This window comes from Cavia porcellus, unplaced genomic scaffold (assembly GCF_034190915.1).
Source record: "Cavia porcellus strain 051 isolate PalLab524CR breed Dunkin Hartley unplaced genomic scaffold, mCavPor4.1 scaffold_21, whole genome shotgun sequence".
Classification (NCBI taxonomy): domain Eukaryota; kingdom Metazoa; phylum Chordata; class Mammalia; order Rodentia; family Caviidae; genus Cavia; species Cavia porcellus.
This window is the reverse complement of record NW_026947504.1, coordinates 57,641,544-57,659,255: the sequence shown is the minus strand read 5'-3', so window position 1 is coordinate 57,659,255 and position 17,712 is coordinate 57,641,544. Positions and strand designations below refer to the sequence as shown.

Sequence of the window (17,712 nt, the reverse complement as noted above, 5' to 3'; positions counted from 1 at the left end):
GACTATTCAGTTATCTGACTGAACAGTGGATTAGATAATAGGGTGTCCTAAATTCAGATTTAAGTATGTCAAGAAGAATTCATTCTCACTGCATAGAAATACAGCTCATGTTTTTCCTCTTCATTTTATTATCTCCTCCAAAATAAAATGAATATAAGTTTATAGAATGGATATTTTGAAACATAAAAATGTTCAATAAAAACTCATGGCTATTAAGACTTGATCACTCAAATTATATTTTTCTATTCTTACACATTTTAAAAAATTAGAACCATGTTAGGTATATAATTATGCTTTTAAACATATCATGAAGCTTTTGTGACTATGTATTTTAACTATAATTCAGTTACCCTTTATGATTGAATAGTTTTAAATATTTCAATATAAGAAATAATGCTGCAGAAAACATATTCAACCCAAATCTGTAACATGTATTTCCTTGAGTCAGAATCCTAGTTTCTACATACATTCTCAGAAATGTGTAAGATGATTCTCTTATCTCATTCTCATCTTTATTTTCAAGATTTTTGATTTTTAATAATTTCCTGTCTGCTGCACATAGACATATTTTTCATCTTAATTTGGGCAGTAAGACTAATGCATTTTCTTAGGGGTGCATTGTTCACTGACACGATGGGAAAGGAAAAGTGCTCAGGCTGATTTGCTGCTCAGGGAAGCCTAAGCTTCCATGGAGGAGGTTATGGAGCAGATCTGCATCTCTACTTTCCTTGGCTGAAGTGCCTCTTACAAACCTCTTCTGACTCTGGGACATCTAGGTCCTTCTCTGTGTGTGTGTGTATATTTTTGCTTTCAATAAAATTTTTCAAATAAAATTTTACTCTAAAAAATTAATAGATGTTGTATAAGACTAAATTTTTTAACCACTGACGTCATTTAATCTGGTTGTTTATCTACAAATCCAATGATATATTTCTTCTACCATATAGGGTCTTTTCAACAGACTAATGAATTTCATATAATAAATATTTACAAGGTAGGCTTACAATGACCATCTGCAGAGTCTGGTGTGGACAGATGCAAAAGAACTGTCTGTGCACTGGAGAGTCAACAATCGAAGGTGGAAGATCTCACTTCAGAGTCCTGCTGGGAGCAAAGGGTCTACACTGAAGACTGGAATCTGAGCTGAAAGCCTGGAGACAGAAGTCCTGAGGCCATGGCAAGGATTGGCTCTCTTCTGGTGAAACCAGAGAGATTATCTTTTTCTTTCCCCTGTTTATTCATTCTTCGGGCTAAAGGCCTATTGGTTGGTGCCACTCACACCCAGGATGGCCTTTCCTTTTCAGTCTATTCGGTCACATCTGGAACTGTGCTAATCCAGTCGGTTGGGTGCTTCTACTCCAGCTGGCCCAACAACTAACTATCGTAGGGTCCTAGGAGTCTTTGAAGGTTAATTCTGCAGAATGACTGTATTTTGCACTGTGAGAAAGACATGAAGTGTGGGGTCTGATGCAGAAAGCTTAGTTTGTAGATGGTGAGTCTGTCTTCCAAGGGTTTGGAGATTCTTCCTAGAGTGATGACATGAGAGATGGGACTTTTAGGAGGTGGGGCCTAGTGGGAGGTCCTTAGGTCATTGGAGGCGGCCTTCACAGGGTATTGATAAGATTCTTAGGAAACCTTAATCTGCCCCCAGTTTTTTGTCTCACCATGTGATCTCTTCATTCTATACATCCTGCCAACACTTTGACGTCATTCAGCATCTGCCGTCACTGGAGTCCAGAAGAAATCAGCAATATCCTTTGGACCCCCAGAACTGCAGCTAAAAAACTCTTACTTAAGGAGAGAGGGGAAGAGAGTAAGTGTAAAGGGTGGGTGGCAGGGGCAGAGGCAAGAGGCAGAGGAGTGCCTCTATCCTGAAGAAGTTCTCTAGCTGCTCTAGTATGATCAATGCCTGTGTGTTACTTATCTCTGAAACCAAAATTTTAGAACAGTAACAGGGTAAGGCTTTCGGTACCGGCGTGGCTGCAAAGAATGAAGACCGCTGCAAGTGCGCAGAATCCTCCGCGTATTTTCTCAGTTCACAAGCGGATTTGAACCGTTGTTCCGGGAAAGCGCGCGCATCTGGGCTATTAACTAAACCTTCTCAGTCAAGTGTTCCTAAAATTCCTTGGAGTTTCTTTCACTTCAGAGTTTCTAGGGCAAAAGGGCGGGCCACGACGGAGTGCCCGCGGCGTCCGGGAAGGCGAAGCACGCGCGAGCCCGGGAATAGCCGAGCGGCTCTTTCGCCTCCACAGGCCGGGCAGACGCTGCAGTGCACGCTGCGCCGGGGGAAGGCGTTTCCGGCGGACGCGTCGTGCCGCCGCTTCCGGTCCCCCTCGGCGCACTTCCGTCCCGGGAGACGTCGGACCGGGACTCCTTAACGCCCTCGGCTCAGCCGCCAGCCCCATGCAGTCTCACCTCCTGCTTCTTGGAGCTCCCGGCGGCCACAGTGCCGCAGCCTCGCGGCGTGTGCGGCTGCTCCTGCGGCAGGTGCTGCGAGGCCGGCCGGGCGCCGCCGAGCAGCGTCTGCAGGTCCGCCTGGTGCACGCCGGGGCGGGGGCCGACACAGGTAACCGGGCGCCCCCGCCGTGCTCTCCGCTGCCCCTGCGCGCCGCCGCCGTCGGCCCCGCCGTGTCGCTGCCCCGGGGAGAAGCGCTCGCCGCGCTGGGAGCCGCGGGATCGAGGTTCTAGAGTTCTGATCTCACCGCTACCTGCTTGTGGAGTGGGGCAAAGCGCTGGCACTCTCAGGGCTTCCATCCTCGAACTCCAGGAGACCGGACCAAGGGTCCTGGTGATCTGGGATGATGCTTCCTCCTTACCCAGCAGATCTCTATACCCCAAATCTGACTTGGATTGTTGAACACGCAAAGGTCAACGCAGCAACCTTTGGGGATTGTTGGAAGTCACATTTGACCTTGCCACCTGGGAGCCAAAAGCGGGGAAGCCGTGCTGTGTCCTGTTTCAGCCGGGCATGTGTTTAGGCATGCAGGAACAATTCCAAGAGTTGCAGGAGTCTGAACACATCATAGTTTACTACAGTCACATACTTGGTTCTTTCTCCCTTCCTTCCTTCTGTATGGGGAATTGAACTCAGGACCAGGCAGGCATTGTGCCACTGAGCTATGTCTCTTGTTCCTTCACGCTCAGTTTTCTAAGCCGGATATTTTCTCTACCTGAGCTGGTTTTCCAAATCTTTTGTGTTGTGCAGTGGCGTTTGAATATTTGTGCTGATTAAGTGAGGGATCCCTGTTGTTTGTGTTTTTGAATGTCAGGATGATTCTAGGCAAAATTTTGCCGATGTCGTTTTTAGTTAGAATAACAGGTTTTCACTGTGAAATTGTAGATTTCATTGTTACTCTTGCCTTCTCGTCCCATCCAGTAATTTTTCTTTCCAAGAAACAAGTGAGTTTACTTCTCATTCATTGAACAAATGCCCTGTCCCCCAGCTGTAATTCAAATTTTACCTTTTTCAATTATGACTTTGGTAGAGTTTATTCATTTGTTTTTCTTTATTTATGTTATTTGTTGCTCCTCAATCCTAGAAGGCAAAAGTCAATGATAGAACTGTAGAATAACCTGTAACTATGGTTCAGGAGGTAAGCAGTCTTGTTTGGAATGCGCTTATATACTGTCCAGCTAGGAGAACTTGAGAGAAGGCTATTTTGTATTCCAGTGTTCTTTCCTGTAAAACGAGGATAAAAAGTGTAACTCTGCTAGGGTTGTGAGGATTCAATTTGATATTATAATCCATGGTGCATAAATTCAATGTAAGTTAACTTTTGTTATTCTTAGTATATACACTTTCAGCTATGTGAATTATTCTGTGTTCAGGGTTTTGAAGAGATCAGACCAATTCTTTTTAGGATCAGAACTGTTAGTATTGTTCAGGAAGGCTGCCGAAACACTTAATTGACAAGAACTTTTAAAAAAAGTAGCAATTGTTTGTACCTGAATAATACTTGTTGATGTAAAAACATTAGAAACAAATGTATGAATTTTAAAAGTTTTTATTATATAATGGTGGTAAATACTTGTAAATGCTCTCAAAATTTGTGTTATGTTCAACAGATCAAAAGTACAGGCTTTGCTTAAACTGTGAATCACAGACATAGTATGTATGGACAGACAGCACATACACTTCTTAGACTCAATCTAACTCTCTGGATTAGACCAAAATAGATTAGGCTAACCTAACTTGCCTTGCTACTAAAAATATTTATAACATTGAAAGTATATGAGGACTGTGGACAAATGGCACTCTGAGCTCACTTGATATCTGGACCCACGTAGGAACGGTTGTGAGTCAAGTAAGAAAAGGCAAGCTCTTGGCTAGCCTGACAGGTATTGGTAAGTGGTCCATCTGGATCAGAGATCTGCAGACAAATGTAAAGCTGCAGATGACACTAGACTGTAATGGTTTAGTTTGTGCTGGAAAAATGCTGTGGAAACAGTAACTCCGGTACTTCAGGTGTAATTGGAATTGCTTGCTAGTAGTCTGAAAATTACATTTATAATGAATTTACTTTATAATGTTTTTTTAAATTTGTACTTGGTTGTATGTCCTGTCTTACTAATCTTTGTGCTCCTTGAGTGCATGCCAATAGTTTATACCAAATGGTTCAGTGGCTTACTAGGTGAAAGGTCATGTAGAGAATGAGAGTGAGAATGTATTAAGGCTGATTAAGAAGAAAGAGATATCATTTATGTTAAAAAGGAAAACAGAACCCATACCCACTGCTTTTTATCCATTTTATCAGATTATGTAAATTAACATTTTGTTTAAAAATATCTTTTTATACCTAAATTAATAGCAGTGAGTTGTTTTAGAAACAAAGAACTTAGTTGGTTATCTACTGTAGTTTTCAGTAAGGATTATTGTAGTGTTTTCATAGATGGAACCAAGCAAGCTGGTTCAGTAGGACTCTGATGTTAAATGGATTCAGATATGCCATACATAAAACGATAAACTCAGAAGCATAACTTCCTTTAACACCATCATTATTAAATGGACTCAGTACTTTTTCATGTGTAACATAAATATGCTTTTAGAAACACTCTAAAATATTTTTGTATAAGTGATCTATATTTGTTGTAGGAAACTGACAAATACAGATAAATTCTATGATACATAATCCTAACTCACATTCATTATTGTCAACTTTTATAGTATTAATTCTGTCAGGTTATATCTAACATATAATGTTTATACAATCTAGTAAGTTCCGAATTTATGAACAAATTCAGTTCTGGGAGAATGTTCATAAATTGGATTCATTCATCGGTCTGACAAAGTGAATCTTACATACCTTTGACACAGATATACAGTGTAAAGCATGAAAAAATGAATATAAAAATACAATAAGGTTCCAACTGACCTGTACTACTCTACACTATTGCATTATATAGTTAGAATGCAGCAGCTGTACTGTGACAATGTCCTGCAGACAGGTGAGCTGTTGATACGATTTGTTCTCACCTGTGAATGTTTACAATGTGAGTTCCATTCTTATCTGGGTGAATTCACAAATCAAATGTTTGTATGTACAACTTAACTGTACTTATTTATTTTATTTTTTTAATTTTTATTTTAAAGTGAGTAAAACCAAACAAAATAGAGCAATAAAGCCAATCAAAACAAACCAATGTAACACAGGACTTCAAAACAGTAGGAAGTCAACAGTGGTTACCATAATGCCTCTTGCTGTCTTCAAAATAGCTGCAGAGTCCTTCACACATAGTAAAAATCAAACAAAACAACAGAACAGAACCAGTAAAAAAAAAAAAAAAACCTACACAAAAATTAATGCAAGAAAAGCCTTCAAAACAAGAGTAAATCCAAAATGACTGCCACCATAGATCTTATCTTTGAAATAGCTGCCCATGCCATTTGTTATAATAAAGTCAAACAAAACAAAACAGTATAAAAGCCAGCCCAACAAAACAGTGAAGATGATACAGGACTTCAAAATAAGATGATAGGGAATTAATGGCTACCACTTTCAGAAAGAGTTCCCCCGTAGATGCTACATTGCGTATTGTATCCTCTGAATAGACAGACTTTAGACCTGCAAAGTCAGTGAAACACTAAACAGTACAAGCATTAAATTGTATTTTACCTCAGTAGCTATCATCACAGCCTGTGTTCCTCCGAATCAGCTGGTCTGTTACGGCGTTCAGGGTGGGGGCAGGTGCAGGGTTGACTTGTTTCCTAGCCTGCATGCTGAAAGTGGCTGGCATCAGGCTCTTCCCCTTGTAGCCTGTGCATGGCACCAGTTTGCAGGGAGGGCTTGCTTCTTGGTGACTTCTTGTTCTTTTCCCCCACAGTTTGCAGATGTTCCTGACTCACAGGAAAAGACTGGCATCTAGCTCTCCCTACAGTGGCCCCTGCATGGCATCCATATTTATTTTCAAAAGTGTGATCATGTGTTTTACAGTTTGTTATTACATCCATTATTATGGACATATTAACATATATTGCCGTACATGAGGATATGTTTAATTTTCTCTTGGGTCTGAGCATTGTATATTACTAAAAGAATAACAGTACCATTAATCTGTCACTTCTTAAAAAAAGCTGATTTCCCTCCATCTGATGCATTTGGAATGTCTGGAGATGTTTTCTGATTGTCAGAACCAGGAGGGAGGAGTGCTTCTGGCATTTGATAGGTGGAAGCCAGAGGTGCTGTAAATGTCTTGCCCCTTACAGCAAAGGATTATCCAGCCTTCAATGTCAGTAGTGCCACTGTTGAGAAATCCTGAACTACCCATCTTTGTCAAAGCTTCTGTTACAGTTAAAACTCCTAAAAAATCAAATTTTAGTTTGAGTGAAAAACGATTAGCAAATTAGTCAGCTTGAGTATCAGAAGAGGTCCAGACAGATCCAATTAGCAATATGGGCAACCAGATTTAGGACTGGAAAACAGAAGTGATATACAGAAGCTGCTTGATTGATTCAGTTCAGTGTCTGCCTTATTTGAACTTTGCCTGATGAGTTGGCAGCCTGTGATAGACTGAAGAATGGCTTGCTGTGACTGGCTGGCCAAGTTTCAGTTTTTACACAACAATACCTAGTTTAATTCACAACAAGGTTAGGTTCAATTTATTATCTTAGAACTCAAAGTACAAAAGTCTCCTCAGACCAATTTACTTAACACTGCAAATCATTGCATGAGTATTTTTCATAAAACAGTATTTTAAAAAGTATATATATTCACCAAGCTGGGCTTGGTGGTGCATGCCTGTAAGCGCAGCACTTGGGAAGCTGAGGCAAGAGAATTGCTACGAGGTTGAGGCCAGCCTGGGCTACATAGTGAGTTCAAGCTCTGCCTAAACTACGCATGTCTCAAAAAAAAAAAAAAAAAAAGCAAAAAATAAAAGTATATACATTCATAGTCTCCAATGGGGAAGAGATTAAGAATAATAAACCATAAGTAAGTAATAAAACCATAAGTAACCATAAGGGTTACTACAGAAATGCCTGAAGTATATAATTGAGGATATTTTTGAGATTGGTAAAGATATAGAAGTGTCTGAGAATATTCTGATTTCTCATAGGTTAGTGGAGAGTTAAATAAAATCAGTTGTATAAAAATTAAGACTGATAGAAATTATTAATAAAAATAAAGTTGATAAAGCTATTGATTGTAAAATTTCTTATTAGTTAGACATTAAAGGACGAACAGAGTAGTTCTGGTATTTGGCCATAGCAGGACCATAGAGTAGAATGTGTGACTGGTAAAATCTCAGGACAAAAACATGATAAGCTTTCACTGTAAAATAATACTGTACATAACAAAAATGAAATGTGTTGTATAAAGATTGATCAAGAAATCCTGACCTAATGAAATTTGCCCTGAAGACTGCTTACTTGATGCACATTTATGAAGGTTGCCCTAAGGATTTAAAGTGTCCCGTGTTTCCTTCTGAGACTGTATCTTCATTTGTAGATTGGGATTGTTACCCTTGCTCTACCTATCTGTGCTTTATAAGAATTGCTATATTAACTGCCCTTTCATCTAAAATGGCAGAAGTGGGCACAGAAAAAACGCGTAGGTCACATCAGCAGAATGTCCTGTTGCTTCATGCCAGGCTAGGTGCACAGTGTTCAAGTGACATCTTTGGGGCTTGGGCTGTCTCTGCCTTTCCCTTTGTTTTTCTGCCTCCACTTACTGGACTTCCTTTTTGCTGCATTGGTTTCAACACCCGACAGGCTTTGTTCAGTGGGTAACAATGATAGTCTCACTGACAGCTCCAGGCCATCATTGCCCTTACATTTCACAATATCAGAAGACAGGGATCTCCTCATGCTAGCATGACAAAAATCCTGCAGAGAATTCTTGGTCAAGTCTGAGTCTGGTGTACATCTCTGAAATAATCATTGTGGCCAGGGGCTGGCCATTCTGGCTTGGCTTGTGTAGGGTACTCACTTCTGGGTGATTTGGGGCAGGGGTAAATGTTGGAGATGGGACGCATGGCATAAATCCTCAAACTATTGGAGAGAGGGATTCCAATGTCAAAAGAAAGGAAAAACAATATTGGACATGTGAAACACAACAGACTTCCACTCAAATGATTAATGTCCAAAGGGAGTTGCATAAGGCTGTGTTATATTAAAAAGCACTTTTAATTATTAACTTGAACATAGAAGTTATTTTTCCTATAAGCCTTGGAGAAATTCCTTTAAATATTATTACAAGTGGTACTTGTTACTTTAACTGCATTCTAACTTTAGTTTCATTTGGAAGGTTTCATCTTTTATATTCTTTTCTGTGTTTTAAATTTTCAAGTTTATAGTTTTCATGTCTCAGTAAAAATGTAACTTTTTGTAATAGTATTTGTGTGATAATTTTTGTATTCAACTATACAGAATGAGGTTAATCCAAGCTATATATGGTTGCTTTTTTGCATTACTTATTATAAGTCCAATGAAATGTTTAGCACCATTATAACATTTGTACTTTTTAAAGTTCACTGATTCTTGCTATTTTAATAGTTTTTATTAAGAGTATTTCATATCAGTATATTAACTAAATTGACTTATTAATTGATGTGGTCCTGGGCATTATGCACGTCAGCATGTGCTCTTCCACTGAACAGTGCCTCTATCACCTGTATTGTCTTTTGGGTTTAAAATAGCAGACATTAAGTCAGGCATGGTGACCACATCTGTATCCTACTATTCAAGAAGCTGAAGCAGAAGGATCATTGTGAGTTCAAGACCAGCCTGGGCTACAAAGTGAGTTTAAGGGTAGCCTGAACTGCATGGTGAGAGCCTGTCTCAAGAGACCAAAACAAACAAAAAACAACAGCAAAAAATACCCCCCAACAAAAACCAAAAAAGGCATACGTTAATTTGAAAAGCAGACAATAGTTTCTTCTGCCTAATATTTTGTTACCCCATTGTCATATCAGTATAGTATTTTCATTCTTTTTTAAAGAATACTTTACCTCATTTGTATCTTTTACAAAGAGCTTGATATAGGAGCATGTTTATAGATAGAGTATGCTTAAAGAATACAAATAATCATTAATCAGAGTGTAAAAACAATACCTAAGAAAGAAAATGATTTAATTTAAAACTTCTTGTTCATTGTCAAACATTTATTGCATACCTAGTGAGTCTGTTATGAGCTTGGCACTGGGGATACAATGGTGCCAACATAGCCCCTACACACAGACACACGCAGGCACACACACACAGGTACGCACACTCTGGAGACATCCAATATTTTTCTCATTTATCTGCTATAAAAGGATTTTGTAAACATGTGCTCCTTTGCACATTTTTAGGTTGCTAGCTAGACGTTTCCCTGGTAAGTACAGTTGCAAAGAATGACATTTTCAGTGTATTGTAAATATTGACATTTAAAAGAAGATTTGTTATACACTCTTTTTTGAAAACAGAATATCCTAGTAATTCATTTCCCACTAACTCTAGTTTTAAAGTAGATTAAAAAAAAAACCCTCAACTGTCAGAAAATGTACATATTTCTTTCTTTAGACATTGGAATCCACCTCTCCAGTGGTGAACTCATCCCTTTGATTTGAGGAGGGTTTATGGCCCACGCCCCAATTCCATTGAATTTGCATTTCCGTTACAGTCTTTTTTTTTTTTCCTTTTTCATTTTTATCGGTACTCAGGGATCGAACTCACGACTGTCTGCTTGCAAGGCAGGCCCTTATGCTGCTGAGCTAAATCCCCAGCTCCCTATACTCTTTATAATTTTGTCTTAATATGTTTTTATTCTTGGAAGTTTTATTTTCATACTACCTTCCTTCAGTGAAAATGTGTAAATATCAAAATATTTTTCTCATTACAGTGCAGTTTTTAAAAAAGAACAGTATGTCACAAATTTTAATAATAATTTATATTTTGTGGAAACATACCTTATAACAACATGACTAGTATTATTCCAGTTGACTATTAACTAATTAACTTTATACAATTAATATTCTCCAGTTGGATATTAATTATTGCAGGGAATGCACAAGAATGCATCCTTCTAGGCACCACTCCCACTGAACCACCCCTCCAAAACAGGACCTGTCTCCTAACAGCACATGAACTATTGAACTCATCAGGAGGTAAATCCACTGATGAATATAGTGGCCCCATGATCCAGACATTTCCCAAACACTTTAGACTTTGGGGGATGTTTTAGAACTAAACCATAAAACCTTGGGAAGTCTTCACATACTTTAATTCAGACTACTGTTCCAGCGAAAACACAATCATTATAATACAGTGTGAGAAATGCATTACAAAAGTACACATCATTCTTTGCTAGCAGGAAGACAGGAATGGAGTAATCAGTTCTGGAAGGAGGGGCACTGTTAGAGGAAAAAATTAGAGAAGGCTTATAAAGATGAAGATATTGGGGGTGGGGATTTAGCTCAGCAGCATAAGCGCCTGCCTTGCAAGCAGGCAGTCGTGAGTTCGATCCCTGGTACCGATAAAAATGAAAAAGAAGAAAAAAAAAAAGATGAAGATATTTGAGGAGTACGTGTATAAAGGCAAAATGGTATGAGAGCAAAGGCCATTTAGCTTAAGGGAGTGAAATATCAATCACTGGAATACAGGAGGTGGAGTTGGCTGGAAGTGATTGGGCACATAGAACACACAGAGTTCTAGTCTCATGCTGAAGTTGAGGTATCTTTGGAATATCTAGGTGAAGTGTCAACTAGGCTATGGGCAGATATACAATTTAAGATACAGATCTTAAATGTTGAGTTGTCTGAAAATCTGGGCTGTCGGCATGGATTAGATGAATCAGAAAAGTAGCAGAAGATATCCAAGAACGTTAACATTTAAGGCAGAGGTTGCAGATGGTTGGTCCACGTGATGTCGTAACTTCTCTTTTGCCAGCAGTAGACATCACTAATTGATTCCTGCCCTATTTCTCAATGAATCCAATTCCTATTGTTTCAGTTTGGTATATTTTAGAAACCTCTTGTTTGGTGTCAAGATGTTTAGGTCTATTCCAGTTACTGTTTTAGTACTGATTTGTAGTTTAATTCCATTATGGTCACAAATAATACTCTAAAGTCCTTTGAAATTTATTAAGACTTGCTTTATGGTTCAGCCTTTGGTGGATGTCCCTTACATGTTTGTTTTTCTTTTTCAAGATATGTAAATGGGGTATTGGGACAATTGTCCTATCAAAAACTCTACCTTTTGCCAGATGTAAATGAAAGATTTGAAATAGCATCTTTTGATTGGACATCCGAGTAGAGCCAGAATAGTGCTTTTTTGATTGGTTCCATGAATTCAAATAAAGGATTGAGAGTATTGGTTTTTTATTGGGCCTGTGTGCAGGAGCCGTATTCCTGGAATCCTTTTGGAGGTAGTGTTCTGCACCTGTCTTCTCCTTTAAGGAAATATCTCAGTCAACTTGTGTTAGTCAACATGGGTTTCTGTGACTTTTTGACACATTCTACCTAGTTGGTTGTCCAGTTTGTACCAGTTCTAATCTTCTACCTCAGCATAAGTGATGAGAATAGAAGATGTGATCTCTGGACTATTCACATTAGCAAGCAAAAAAATGAAATATTTAGGAATTACTCTTACGAAAGAAGTGAAAGACTTATACAGTGAAAATTATAATACACTGAAAAAGGAAATTGAAGATGATCTCAGAAAATGGAAAGACATCCCTTGCTCATGGATAGGAAGAACAAACATTGTGAAAATGGCCATTCTCCCAAAACTGTTATACAGATTCAATGCAATCCCAATAGAAATACCATCAACATACCTTATAGATCTAGAGAAATCACTCCTAAATTTCATCTGGAACCAGAAGAGACCTAGAATCGCAAAGGCAATTCTAAGCAGCAAAGACAAAGCAGGAGGCATCACAATCCCTGACTTGAAGTTATACTACAAAGCAACAGTAGTAAAATCAACATGGTATTGGAATCAAAACAGAGCCGAAGATCAGTGGAATAGATTAGAAGATACAACCACAACTACGAACACACTCAACCACCTTATTTTTGATAAAGGAGCCAAGCAGGTTCACTGGAAGAACGACAGTCTCTTTAATAAATGGTGCTGGAAAAACTGGCTCTCCATTTGCCGAAAACTAAAGCTAGACCCATGTCTATCACCATGTACTAAATTAAAATCTAAATGGGTCAAAGATCTGAATATTAAAACAGAAACACTAAATCTATTGGAAGACAAAATAGGTAGAAACCTTGGAGACATAGGAGTAGGTAAAGAATTCATGAACAGGACTCAAACCGCACGGGAAATACTTCCCAGAATCAATAACTGGGACCACTTCTTATTAAAAAGTTTCTGCATGTCAAAAGAAATCTCCAGCATAGTGAAAAGAAAACCCACAAACTGGGAAAAGATTTTAGTGAACTCTCTCTCAGACAAGGGCCTCTTGTCTAAAACACAAAAAATTAAAGAAACTCAGACCTCCGAAATTCAAAAATCTAATCCAAAAATGGGCATCTGAGATGAATATGCAATTCTCAGATGAAGAAATGCAAATGGCAAATAAATACATGAAAAAATGCTCATCATCATTGGTCATTAGAGAAATGCAAATTAAAACCACACTGAGATACCATCTCACTCCTGAAAGAATGGCCAGGATCAAGAAAACCGACAACAAATGCTGGAGAGGCTGTGGGGAAAAAGGAACTCTCCTGCACTGCTGGTGGGAGTGTAGACTGGTACAGCCTTTGTGGAGATCTGTCTGGAGATTTCTCAAAAAGTTGGGACTGGAAATCCCATTTATTCCAGCTATTCCACTTCTAGGCATATTCCCAGAAGAACTGAAAGCATCATACCACAGTGATTTATGTGCACCTATGTTTATAGCAGCACAATTTGTAATCGCCAGATCTTGGAAACAACCCAAGTGCCCATCAACTGAGGAATGGATAAAAAAGTTGTGGTATTTCTATACAATGGAGTATTATTCAGCTATAAAGAAGGATCACATTGAGATATTTATCAATAAATGGGCGCAGCTTGAGACCATACTCATTAGTGAAATAAATCAATCTCGCATGTGTGAATACCGAATAGTTTCCCTAATGTAAATAATGATTCAAATATATAAAAATATGTGGTAATCATGATTCCCCATTAGGTGGCCTTGAAGCCTTATAAAGTTTTCACTCATTAATTAGAAAGGCTTTATTCTGGGCTTCTTGATATGAAAATATTTGAAGCTAGAGTATATGAAGTTTTACCCAAATATTTCAAGGAAAAAGACACTATGGTAACTACTATTAAGTCAGGTTATAAGGTGGTGAAGTACTAGGTTATTGAAACAGTCATGCTGTGACCTCTATTGTTATATTGTTATGTCCTGTTTTATCTCAATCTCCCCCTTATTGTTTCAAAAAAAAATTAGTCATTTCTTATGTTTGTCTTAATTAAAGAAAAAATTCAAAAAAATTAGGATATATAAATAGTAACTCTTTTCTATTTCCTATTAACTTGTTTTGAAGTCCTGTAGTACTCCCACGATCTTGTTTTGACTGATTAGACTCTGTTCCATTCTATATGATAGTATCAAGTTTGAAGACATAGGCAACTACTTTGAAGACAATAAGATTCACTAAGATACCCATTCTGGTTTGACTATTGTCTTCTTTGGAAGTCCTGTAATGTTTACAATGCCTAAGTTTTATTGGTCTTGTTCTCTACTGTTTTGTCCAACTTTATAATATCTAATAAGATAGACAATTCTTTTTAAGGAAACAAGGGACAACGTTGATAACCATTGTTGATAAACTTGTACTCTGTTCTACACCATGTGCTATGTCTATCCTTGGTATTGACTGACAGCTTCGTTTTGCCATATTTAACTGTATTCTTCCCCCCCCCCCCAAAGAAAGTAATAAGCACTAAGGAGTAATAAAATCCAAGATGTGTAAATTTTGTTGTAAAAAAGAGAGGGAAAAAAAAAAAAAGAAAAAGAGCTCTAACGGATATAACAGCAAGTGTGTTTGGGGGTGTTAAATAGCTGACTTTATCAATGTTTTTGGAACATTGAACACAGCTGTTTGCAGTCTCCCTGTTTGAATGTCCACCTTGTGTTCTTTGATACTGTGATTTGAGGAACTATTTTCAAGAAAATTGTGTGTAATCTACTAGCAGGTAATTTATTACTGTTATGGTTTTTTGTTTTGTTTTGTTTTGTTTTGTAGTTCTGTATTGCGTGTACCCTTACGCCGCTTTGGTTTGTTTTGTGTTTTTCTCTTTTTCCTCTTAAATAAAAATAAAAAAAAAAAAAAAAAAAGAAGATGTGATCTGAGAGGAAATGGGGGAAGCAGATTGGAAATATCCTTTTTTATAAGAGAAAAGAGAAAACACAGAAAAAAAACCCAAAAAACAAACAACACTCCCAAAACAATAGCAATATAGGATTTCCAGACAAGATGATAGGAATTTAACAATGATTGTTATATTGCATATTGCTATATGCAAAAGGAGAGGCTCAGATTACCAGATGTAGGCATGCAAAGTTGATCAAACTATATGAATATTAACTGTTTCTTTCCTCGAACTAAGAGAATTAGTAGTACAGTCATCTTAGCTATCTTGCATGCGTGTGTGTGTGTGTGTGTGTGTGTGTGTGTGTATTTTTTTCTTTCCTTTTTTCTCCATCCCAGTTGTTCTTTTCCTTTGAGCAGTTTCTTTCCCTTTGTCAGTATCTATTGTAACTTTTGGATCTTATTTACTTTTTCAGTTTTTTACATAGGGAGACAATACAGTGTTTATACATGCAAATCTGATTTATTTCATTTATGAGTATGGTCTCAAGTTGCATTCATTTACCTATAAAAGCCTTGAATTTATCCTTCTTTATAGCTGAGTAATGTTCCTTTGTATAAAAATACAACTTTTTTTAATCTTTCCTCAATTGATGAGCGTTTGGGTTGTTTCCAAGTTCTGTCTCTTACAAATTGTGCTGCTATAAACATGGGTGCACATGTATTGCTTTGGTATGATGTTTTAAATTCTGGATAAATACCCAGAAGGGGAATAGCTGGGTCAAATGAAACCTCTAATTCTAGTTTTTTGAGAAATCTCCACACTGATTTTCATTGTACCAGTCTACACTCCCACCAACAATGGAGAAAGCTATTTTTTCTCCACACCTCTCCAGCATTTGTTACTGGCTGCGTTTTTGATGATAGCGATTCTTTGTAGAGTGAGATAGAATCTCAGTGTTGTTTCAATTTGCATTTCTTTAATGACCAAAGGTGTTGAGAACATTTTTCATATATTTATTTGCCATTTGTAATTCTTCATCTGAGAACTGCGTATTCATCTCAGATGCCCATTTTTGGATTGAGTCTTTGAAATTGGGGTCCTGATTTTTAAAAATTCTTTACGCATTCTAGACAGACTGGAATATCTTTACGGGCCATTACAAAGACTGGAGTGTTGACCCCAGAACTGGCATTACGCAATTCCAATTTTATTAGGACCATTGTGGTTTCTCTTGAGACAACAGAAGAAAGCAAGTGCTAAAACAGGAGATTTGTTAGAATGTGAGAGAAGACTCTTTTGGATTACCATGGATTGGGGTGTAGAGAAATGAATGATTTCAAGTTTTCTGGTCTGAGCAACTGGAAGGATTAAACTGCCATCGGCAGAACCAGAAAATACTGTCAGTGAAGCATATTCTGATGGAATGATCAGAAATTCAGTTCTAAATACTGCGAGAAGAATTTTCCTCCTTTTTAAAAACCTCAGTAAAGAGATTATAGTACAGATATAGATATAAATATGATACTCTTTTAGTGATATTTAAAACTTTGTTTTGTATTTTATGAATTATTAAAAGGTATCTTAGTTTGGGCTATGCTGACAAAATACCATAAACTAGATAGTTTATAAATGAGGGAGATTTATTTCTTACAGTTCTGGAGGCAGGGAAATTAAAACCAAGGTGCAGCTGGGTTGGTGCTCTGATTAGAGGGCGTTATGTGTAGCTGCAGCTCTACCCCCATAGATAGCCACAGCGTGACAGGGCAGGTGGTGTCTTCAATATTGGCACTGATTTTATTTCTGAGAGTTCCACACTTACAGCCCAACCATTTCTCAAAGACTCCACCAACTTCCTAATAATATTACTTTGGGAATTTAGTATTTCAACACATGATTTTGTGGGGGACACATTCAGGCCATAGCATTAGGAGTGTGTGTCTCTTAGGGTACTTTGGTAGGGATGGAAAGTAATGAGAATTAGAATTTGCTTCTAAAGTGGTTGTACCAGTTCATATGTAAGTCAGCAGTACACCAGAATATTGTTTCCTTCTTTACTCAGTGCTATTGAACTTGAAACGGTTTTTGGATTTTATACCTCAGAATTGGCTTCTCCCTTTAGTTTCCATTATCCATGCTATAAATGTGTGTTTCTTTCTCTGCTTGTTACTAATTTGTGACTTCTGTGAATTCTCTGTTATATATTTATACCTATTTTTCTGTTGGTTTGTTTTTTCTTATTGATTTGCAGCTTTTAATATATTCTGAATCAGTACCTTTGTTATATTTTAATTATTTATGGTAACTTTACTAATATATAGTAAATTTTTAGTGTTGCAAAATATTTGGTCTTTGCCTTTGCTTAAGAAATCCTTTTCACATTGACAACCCCACAACTATATTTTAAATTATTTTGTATGTATTTTCAATGTGTAGAAGATCTTTAGTGTATTTTGAGTTTATTTTTATAGGACGTGATTTGGGAATTTTACCTCAATTTTTTTAAACTCGTGGGTAGCCAGTTGTCAGCCTTCCTTCTTAGATTTGTAATGAGAACTAGTGACTAAAAATGCTTTTATGTTTACTATCAGTTTTGTCAGGATGCTATGTAATTATAATTTTTAGAAAAATAAAACAGCATTTATAAAGGCATCTGATTTGAAAATACCATAGCTATAATTCTTTATAACCATCTTTTATAAAGGCTATTGTACTTATATTTTAAGCAATGATACTACCCACACTTTTATTTGTAAGTAAGCTTATCCTTTAAAAAAAAATCTACTTTAGAAGGTAGCTATTTTATGTTTTCTTTCCTGCATTAAGGAAAATAGTGCAGCATGATCTGTAAACCAATGCCTGGAGGAAATTAAGCTTGTATAGCACTCTAAGACCCTGCTGACCATTCGTGATTTCCATCCTGAAGAATGTTAGAATTTTATCACTGGAGATACTCCTGAAACGCAGGTTGT

At 37.5% G+C, this 17,712-nt stretch overlaps 1 protein-coding gene across 1 annotated transcript in view; it reads left to right on the top strand.

The window, feature by feature from the left end:
* The first annotated feature begins 2,329 nt into the window (after positions 1–2,329).
* The window catches only part of Vwa8 (von Willebrand factor A domain containing 8), a 360,850-nt gene continuing 345,467 nt past the window's right edge, over positions 2,330–17,712 (top strand). The window contains exon 1 of the mRNA XM_003477459.5: positions 2,330–2,566. Within this exon, the coding sequence (XP_003477507.2) occupies positions 2,404–2,566 (163 nt within the window). The 5' untranslated portion in view covers positions 2,330–2,403. The remainder of the gene's footprint in view (positions 2,567–17,712) is intronic.